Source organism: Apaloderma vittatum, unplaced genomic scaffold, assembly GCF_000703405.1.
Source record: "Apaloderma vittatum isolate BGI_N311 unplaced genomic scaffold, ASM70340v1 scaffold19946, whole genome shotgun sequence".
NCBI classification, from domain to species: Eukaryota; Metazoa; Chordata; class Aves; order Trogoniformes; family Trogonidae; genus Apaloderma; species Apaloderma vittatum.
The window spans coordinates 7,668-17,167 of NW_009721474.1; the positions used below are offsets into that span (position 1 = coordinate 7,668).

Sequence of the window (9,500 nt, forward strand, 5' to 3'; positions counted from 1 at the left end):
GGCCTCAGCCACCACAAAGCTATCGGAGAACATAGCTCCACAGCGGAACAGCAGAATGCCCATGGGGAAGGCCAGCCCCAGCCACGCTTGCAGCCTCTGCCTCAGGCCAACGCTGGCCAAGGGTAGCTGACTGCCCACCAAACGGACTCGCTTGGGATGCTGGCCCCTCCAGTGCCAGAAAAAACCCAGCTGAGAAGCAGCAGCTGCCCAGGACAACACTAGGAGGAGGTCGAGACCCTCCTGGGTGAACACACAGGCCAGCCCCAGCAGAACAGCCACCACGAGGCCCCAGAGAAGTGGGTACAGGAGGCAGCTGTGATAGAAGGAGTCCAGTGCCGCGGCCAGCTCCGAGGCCATGTAGCAGAGCAAGCAGGAAGCGGCAATAAGGGTGCAGCCCCCCACCATACGCAGGGGATGGAAGCGGGCCCAGGACTGGGTGCACACAGCCCGTGCTTCCCGCAGGTAGAGCTGGAAGCGACTGATGAGGCTTCCCAGCCTGGACTCCAGCTCCGGAGGCACCAGCGCTGTCCCCTGCACCTGGGCCAAGAGTTGAGTGTGCTCCTCCACGGCGCCGGAGAAGAGCTCCTGAAGGCGCTGGAGCTGCTCTGCCGGTAGGTCCTGAGCCACCAGCGAGTAGGAGTGCAGGAAGCGGTCCACCTGCAGGAGAGGGGACACAAGGTCAGACAGCAGCACTGGGACCACCAAGAATGAGAACCACAGCCTCATACAGCTCCTTCAGAAGGGAATCAGCCCCAACCTGCCAACTTCTGCCAGAACAGATCTGCTGGACACCCAAATCTAGGATGTGATGAGAAGGAAACAATCCCTCTGCCAAAGTGACATCCCTCTCAAGTGACGTACCCATCCCAATGACCACAGTGACTTCTTTCGGTTCTCCACCTGCCAGTGCACCTCTGGTTACACTGTGCATCACTAAGAGCTTTTATATAGTCTTTGGTAATACGGCCTACATTGCCCAAGAGTTTGAGTCATTTATTAATCTGCACTCAATGCAGACTTTCACATTGTGTGAGGATAAACATCAAGTTAAAGAGCTTATAGTGGATCAGATCAAACTGTTCCCTCTTCTTCAATACAGTGACATTAATGCACTGTACCACAGTGCTTCCTACTTCATTAGGACAGGAACAGAGGCAGTTGTGATCCCAAAGCAAAAAAAATCTTACAAGGGCATTAACCAGGGCAGGGCACCGGTACAAACATCCAGCTGCTCAGCAGCACAGATCTGCTCAAGCACTGAAGTATCTTCACGTGCCTTCCAGTCGCCTCAGAGTATAAGCAGAATCAGTCTGCCCCTGCCCATGAATGGCAAACGTACACACCAGCTCTCTTGCAGGCCTGCTTGACCTCCCTGGTATGCAAAAGCTTCTTCAACACCAAAGCGATGAGCCAGAAACCTCCTCAGACAAATGAGTGCAAATATTTAAACAGGCAGGACTGGGTAACGCTAATTCCTAACAGACAATGATCAATATTCTCAGTGACTAATGGGCAGTAACTTACCCTATCATCTTTAAATGACAAAGCACTGCTCTATAAATAACACAGCAGACAGGTTGAACCTTTTTAACTTCCCAACAGCAATCACATCGTCTTGAGCTCCTCACTGGCTTGTACCAGTGTCTAACTGGTACACTGAGGAGCTGGGGTGGGAGGCTGGAGGAGTTAACTCTTGTGCTCCTTGCAATCCAGGTATTGCTCAAAGGCAGACCAGCATTTAGCTGAGACACATGACTTGCAACGTGTGTGGCAAATCTGGTTCTGCAGCATGCCGGGAGCCACCGCAGACTGCCCTCATGTCCTCCAGAGAGGCTCTGGCCGGCCCTGGCATGTGGCCTGCTCCATTGCCTGGGCTACTTTTATACCCAATATAGTCACTCTCATGCAGGTTTCATCATTCAGCTCTTGGGGTTCTGTGGGGTTTTTTTTCTGTTGCATTCGGTGTAAACTGTTTGTTATCTATCCTACTTTACTGTCACCTGCTAGATGGTGTTTCTTTTATTTGGTCCTTAATTATGGTTTTCCTTCTGCCAATGATCTGGAATAGCTTGTTAGCTAACACTGTTTCTCCTCCAAAACTGAAGCAGCACTACAACATCCATTTGTACTCCGGAATCAACAGTAACAAGACTCGCCCCTCAGTTGTCCTCAGCCTTGAGGAATTAGCATCCCCACCAGCCTCCCCAAACCCACCTCTGACCATGTGGGAACAGCCTTCATCCTGAAGTGAATGACACCTTCCTGGGCAGTATTTTCCACGCCAGAGCACTCACCACCAAGTACTAAACAGGTATATCTCATTTCTCTTCTGGGGAAATGGTGCTGCCTTTCACTGCAGCAAACACTGAAAGGAGGTAACTCCTCAAAATAAGTTCCCCATGAAAGTAAGACCATGCCACCACTCCACCTCCGCCCAACAGAAAAGGTTTGTGCTTAAAAAGCCATTCCTTCTCCTCTCTAGTTCCACGGAGAGGCCTTCCGTAGGCTGTACCTGCTTGGCGTTGATGTGATAGACTGAGAGCTGCTGTAAGGCTGCAGACACGGCATCGCCATCCCCGGAGAACAGCTCAGCCATCACCTCCCCAATGTTACTGTAGGGGATGGGCACACCCAGCAGCAGGGCCACAGTGGGCACCAGGTTCACCTGGGGAATGGCCTCAGGCTCCTGGAAAGAGACAGAAGGAATCAGACATCTGGAAAAAACACAGCAATGCAGCTTTTCAGTCGGGCTAAAGGACAACGGGGAAGACAATCCTGTTCTGGGGAAGCCAGGAGTGGGAAGACACAGAGGAAGGCAGAGGCACAGCTCTGCCCCACCGGAGCGCCTGCAGAGGGCAGGATGCCTGCTGTGAGCTGCAGGTCCTTGGTATGGCCCCGGCTGTCTAACAGCTCACCTGGCCCCACTCGAACATTCCTCACGGACGGAGGGGCCTGAACATGGGTCTCAAATACTTCTATCACCTACATCCTGTGTCAGCCTTTCCACTCTGGTGACAAGACTCCCCAACCCTCTCTATCTAAACAATCCCCATGAACCGCCACGTTACTCTCTGTAACCCGAGGATGCAGTTTTCACCCTGGATGCCACTTCAGGCAGTGACAGCAAAGCATCATCTTCTTCTCACCTCTGGAGGACCAGTGCCAAAGAGGGGTGTTTTGCTGTACACAAACAGTGCTGCATTCACTTCCTTCTCACTGTCGCCACCATGGTCTCCTGTCTCTGTCATGCCGTGGTCCCCAGCCACGAGCAGAAGGGTATCATTCCCCAGATGATCGACCAAGGACCTGTCACCAGGATAAGGAAGGTCAACACCTACCTGGGCATGTTCCCATGTGGGAGAGGACATGTCCCCACCATGCCTGCCTGCACCACAGAGGTGAAGCCCGCAAAAGGATAGGAGCAAAACTAAGCGCTGATACGCTGTTGCAGCTGACTAAGCTGCAAAAACTGAGCCTGGCAGCAGGACAATGGATGCCTTAAAACCAAAATGAAAAATTCAGAGGCTTGAGACAACATGGACTGATCTTGCCTAGGTCCCCTGTGAATGGTAGCTGGTGTCTCAAAGCCTTCAGAGATCTTGACAAAACACAGTTCAGAAGGAAGATTCCCAAGAGGAACAAATTCTAGAAATTTGGAACTTGTCTACTGTATCGTGTTGTGTTAGCACTCTCCTACTTTTACGGAAAACAAGGGATTTGTCCCTGAAGGATGCACTAGGTATGACACAATATATATTGTGCTCTCAGATGCAGCAAGGCAACTGACCCAATGTTTCTAGCAGCAAAACTTAGAGCAGTCCTAAGAGTCAAAAGCCACTTCACTTTGGGCTGAAGCACAACTGCATGATCAGAACTTCTGGATCCCATTGTGCCCTCTGGAACAAACAGGCCTGTGAGGCAAACGCATTACTCCCTAGCCAGGGTTCTCCAAGTGCTTCTCAAATATGAGCCAAGCCTCAGTACGAAGAGCTCCGTTTTAAAGATGGAGACACTGTCCCACATGACATTCTTGTCTTTAAACTGGAGACATGGATTTGGTGGATGGACCACCCAGAGGATAAGGAATTGACTGTACAGTCACAAAGAGTTGCTGCCAATTCTCTGGTCACAGACGCCACTAGTTTAGCACTTAAGGTCTCTGCAGTCTTACATGTGATTATTTCCAAACACTGTTAATTCTAATACTCCAGTGGTAAAGGATGTGTAAGTTGGATTATGGGAGTTTCATACTGAGGGCAGTGATGCATAATTTTATAATTATCCAGAAGACACAACACAAGTGGTGTTCCCCAGGGGTTGGTACTGGGACTGGTGGTGTTAATATTTTCGTTGGCAGCACGGACGGTGGGATCAAGCAAGCTTGCCAATGGCACCAAGCTGTGTGGGGTGATCGATATGCTGGAGGGACAGGATGTCATCCGGAGGGACATGGACAGGTTTGAGAGGTGGGCCCTGTCAAGAGTTGGGACTGGACTAGCCACTAGACAACTGACAGCTGCTCTCTGTTAAGTCCCTTCCCTCCCTTAAATGGAAAGAAAGGGGAATAAGGCAGAGACTTATGGATTGGGGAAAAAAAAAACCACCTGAAACAGCTTTAATACAATAATAATAGTGTTAATAAGGAAGTAATTAAAGTAACAAAACACATACAAACCCAGTACCAAACCCAACTTCCCCTGAAAGCAATCCCCATTGACTCTGCAGAGCAGGCAGCATTAGGGAAGTCTCAGGCTCGGCAGCAGAAGGGAATTGACCTAGGAGCTGGATTTGGGAATTATGGATCAGGATCAAAGGCAGAAGAATGGACCAAGTCCTCCTTGGACACAGCCACAGAAGAAGAGAGCTTGATTTCTGTAATCCCTCTGATTTATACTGAATAAGACATATGGAATGGAACACTTCAGTTGGTCAGGTTTGGTTCACCAGTCCTGTCTGTGCTTCAAAATTTTACTTCCATGTGACCCTTTTACTTCCTGGTACCCACAATGTTACACAAGATTCAGCAGTGATCTTGGTTTCTGAAAAAGCAAGTAAAAGAGCGAGCTCTTCTGCATATCAATCCTTGGTAGTAACTATAAACATCAGGCATTATCACTTCTAGTAGCAGACGCTGTCTGAGACAACACACTGTTAACTTAATAAAGTGCAGCTTCTTCAAGCACTTAGTTGAAAAGTAAAATCACTGAACAGAATTGGTTCTGTTTAATTCAAACCAGCACAGGCCCGTGCCAACCTCAGGAAGTTCAACAAGGCCAAGTGCAAGGTGCTGCACCTGGGTCAGGGCAATCCCAAACAAAAACACAGACTGGGAGATGAGTGGATTGAGAGCAGCCCTGCAGAGAAAGACTTGGGGGTGTTGGTGGATGAAAAACTGAACATGAGGCAGCATCCCAGAAAACCAATCACAACCTGGGTTGCACTGAGAGAAATGTGGCCAGCAGGCTGAGGGAGCTGACTTAGCTCCTCTGCTCTGCTCTTCTGAGACCCCACCTGTAGTGCTGTGTCCAGCTCTGGGGCCCCCAACACAACAAAGACAAGGACCTACTTGAGCAGAAGAGGTCACAAAGATGACAAGGGGGCTGGAGCACCTCCCCTTCGAGGACAGGCTGAGAGAGTTCAGGTTGTTCAGCCTGGAGAAGAGAAGGCTCCAGAGAGACTTAATAACGGCCTTCCAGTATCTAAAGGGGCTACAGGAAAGCTGGGGAGGGGCTCTTTTATCAGGGAATGTAGTGATAGGATGAGGGGTAATGCCTCTAAACTGATTTAGAACAGATGTAAGGAAGAAGTTCTTCACTGTGAGGTGGTGAGACCCTGACACAGGTTGCCCACAGAAGCTGCGGCAGCCCTCTCCCTGGAAGTGTTCAAGTCCAGGCTGGACGGGGATCTGAGCAACTTGGTCTGGTGGGAGGTGTCCTTGGCCATGGCAGGGGGTTGGAACCAGATGATCTTGAAGGTCCTTCCAACCCAAACCATTCTATGATTCTACAAAAGAGTGAGGCTCAGCTGTACTCTAGCTGTGCTGCCACCTGATGGTTTGATTGAGAACGAAGGCTACATGACCTGAAGAAAGCCTTACCTCTGAAACCAAATCTCTCACGCACTTGTTATCTATGTATCTGAGTCTGGTCCACATCTGGGGTTTCAACTGTTTCTGGCCAAAGCTGTTCTGCGTGTTAACAGGCACAGTAAGCATCCCCTGTTTCCCTCTGCATCTCTAAATATGCTGGGAAGACCCCACCAGCCTGGCTGAAGGAAGAGGCCAGTTGGCAACCCCCCCAGCACCACACTGATCACCTGAGCATATCATTCATCTGGGTGAGTTTCTTAGCCATTTCGGGATGGTCAGGTCCATGTTTGTGCCCACAGTGGTCCACGCCGAGGAAGTGAGCAATCAGCATGTCCCATTCACCGCTGTCCACTGCAAAACAGGAGCAGCCTTATCACACACCATCCCAGGATTCAGGCACAGGCTCTATGCCTCTCCTCCTGTCAGAGCTTTCTGGGTCTGGCTGCCTCTGGAAACTGCCATTTGTTCCTTTCCTGTCGCTGTCACTCACAGCTTCCAAGTAGGTCAACACAGGTTTTAATAGAGGAGCTGCTGTGGGAGTCTGTCAGTGGTCTGGGTGTGCAATGCCACAGGGAGCTCAGTGACCAGCCACGGGCCCCAGTATTCATGCGTCTGGCTCACAAGGGAAATAGCCCAATGTCACCCATGTCACCTTGAAACACCCTTAAGCTAAGCTGCCACAAACTGAGCTGAACTAAGGGGATGCTCAGGAAAAGGAGAACCCAGAATTCCAGTCCTCCACTGGAGACATTTCAGGTTGGGCTCATCACTATACCCCTGTGCATACCAACGAGGGCCAATGCTGTCCCTAGCTAGAAAGTTACTCCAGGCTCTCTGCTCTGCTTCAGGGCCTCAACACGTGAAAACCACCATATCCGGACTTACGATGAACTGAGGTTGTTCCACAAGGCGCCAAGGACTTACCTGTGAAAAGCGACAGCACCCTTGATTTACTTATATTCACAGAATCATAGAATTGTCAGGGTTGGAAGGGACCTAGGACCTCAGGGAGGAGTCTGAAATCACCTAAAATTCACAAACCAACCTCACGCTTCGCCTTCTTCCCACAACCATGAGACACCGATGCTCTGCTGAGAGCAGTGCTGTGGCCCAGTCCCGGTGGGCAGCTGCACTGTTGTGTGTTTGCCAGAACAGTGAGTGCCTTCCCAAGCAGCCACATGTCAAAATGATATTGCTCCTCCTGCTCCATCCTAGCAGTGTTTCTGGGCTAGGTGTAGACGTCTAACTTCATCCCATCAAGCTGCACTCTCTCAGAAATGGAGGAAAGGTATTTACAGAAATAATTTACGGCTCTGAAAGCTAGCTTATCTGTGGAAATCCAGCTAAAGCACTGTAATCCCTGAGCAGCAGTGTATGACTGCCCAATGCCACTCTGTAACAGAAAAAACCCTCCTCAGTCCTACCCCAAACTTGCAGTAGGACCCCCACGTTACATAAAGGATTATCACAGAATCACAGAATCATAGAATCATAGAATGGGATGGGCTGGAAGGGCCCTTGGAGATCATCTAGTCCAACCCCCCTGTCATGGGCAGGGACGCCACCTCTCGACTAGACCAGGCAACACATGGGGACCGAGTGGGAATCGAACCTGCGACCTCGGTGTCGTCCAGGCCCTGGGGAAACAGCTGCTTACCAGTTGTATAGAGATGTTGCAGGATCCCATCGTCCACAGTGTGAAGATCCTTCACGTTAAAAGAAGGGAAGAAATAGGACCGGAAAAACTTCTTCGGGAAGAGCCCCTCCCAAGTATCATCACCCATAAAGACCACTCTCCTTCCTGAGAAAACAAAAAAGGAATTAAAGAGAGCAGGGAGCCCACTTAGTGCAAAGAGCCTGGGCAGACCCAAGTCAGGGTCTGGAGCACTGTCTCAAAAGCAACCTAAAATTAAAATTACCACCTGGCTGTAAATGAGTTTGAATACCAGTAGTGACCAGCTCTGTTTCGAAGCCTACAAGTGTCCCCTACAACAAATCCAGCTACGTAACCTCACGACTTATCGTTGACCACTGACACATCACCAGCAGAAAGACCTGTGTGCTGAACAGCCCAGGAAGCAGGCAGCTGCCCACCCGCGTCACCGCAGCACTACGGAAGGTGTGGCATGAAGCCACAGACAAAACCCTCGCCCAAAGTCCACTGCAGATGGCTGCTGATTAGGTAGAAACTGCTGAGTCCTGGACTCCAGCTTTAAACACAACAGTGGTGGGTCTTCACACACATTGCCTCCTCCTGGGCACTGGTATTTGTGCCACTCTTGAGCTCTGGAGGGAAATCTCTCTGGGTAACAGAAGACTGTGTTCTGTCCCCTTGTCTCCATTACCCCACCCTAACAAGCCCTTTAAAGCCGCACTAAGCACACCCCAGCAGCACCAAACTACACAGAAAATGCCATGAGGTCACTGCCTAGCAGCAGGCAGCTGGCCAGGCAGGCTTGCCGCCTGAGTGCCACCCCCACAGCACACTTGGCACCAGCTCCTCCCTCACCGTGCGTCTCACCTGAATGCAAACACGCCACGACTGACTGACCTTGGCACTTGTAAAACCATTCCTTGTGGTGACCTTGTGACAGCCACCATCAGTACAGCCACTTCCACCTGCTTTCTCGTCACCTTTGAAGATGATGAAGTCACAGTCCCTGCTACTTCTCACTCCCAGTCTGAGACAGTGAAACTGTGCCTGCATGACATCTCTAGAGACAACTGTCATCTGAGCAGGGTAAAGAAATTAGCTGACAGGGTGGAGGTGTTGTAAGCAGTTCCCTTCCCAGAGAAAGAGGAATAAAGATCCTGTGTGAGCGCTGACCAGTGGTACACACGTGCCCTGTCCCAGTGGGACACCACCCCATCCCACCTACCATTCTGCACCAGTTGTGCCAGCAGGTTGTCCTCCTGGATAGCATAGGTAGCAAAGTTGCTGCCCACGTCAATGAAAGCCGGTGGTGAGGCCCTTGATGCGCTGCATGGTGGCAGTGGGTGGATCCGCTCGGAACCGGTAGAGGCGGGCATGGCGAGGCTGGGAGGTTGCAAGGTGGTGCAGGAAACTCAGCTTGTTCTCGTAGGGCAGTGGGCTGGCTTTGGCTGGGTTGAAGTGGGCAAACTCGAAACGGAGGGCATCGACGATGACAAGCACAGCCTTAGAAAAGCGCTGGGGTGACCAACAGGAGCCGCAGGCTCTGCTTCTCCCAGGGCGGCGGCACAAGCGGGTCTGAGCAGGAACTGCTGCTGGCAAGCTCAATGCGGGTGAGTAGGAAGCCGCTCATGAAGAGCCCGATACCAGCAAAAAAGAGCAAGCAGACCCAGGCTAGGAAGAGCAGCACCGGCCACCGCTGCATCCTAGAGGGAAGGACAGGCAGGCTCAGCTCTTCCTGGGGCAGGTACCACCAGTACC

The 9,500-nt window shown here is 51.1% G+C and overlaps 1 protein-coding gene across 1 annotated transcript in view; it reads right to left on the reverse strand.

The window, feature by feature from the left end:
- PIGO (phosphatidylinositol glycan anchor biosynthesis, class O) overlaps nucleotides 1–9,444 on the reverse strand; it is a 13,050-nt gene extending 3,606 nt beyond the window's left edge. The window contains 8 exon segments of the mRNA XM_009871416.1: nucleotides 4–657; nucleotides 2,513–2,686; nucleotides 3,147–3,306; nucleotides 6,316–6,439; nucleotides 7,746–7,889; nucleotides 8,968–9,044; nucleotides 9,046–9,279; nucleotides 9,281–9,444. Coding sequence (XP_009869718.1) covers nucleotides 4–657; nucleotides 2,513–2,686; nucleotides 3,147–3,306; nucleotides 6,316–6,439; nucleotides 7,746–7,889; nucleotides 8,968–9,044; nucleotides 9,046–9,279; nucleotides 9,281–9,444 — 1,731 coding nt within the window.
- Nucleotides 9,445–9,500: the final 56 nt, after the last annotated feature.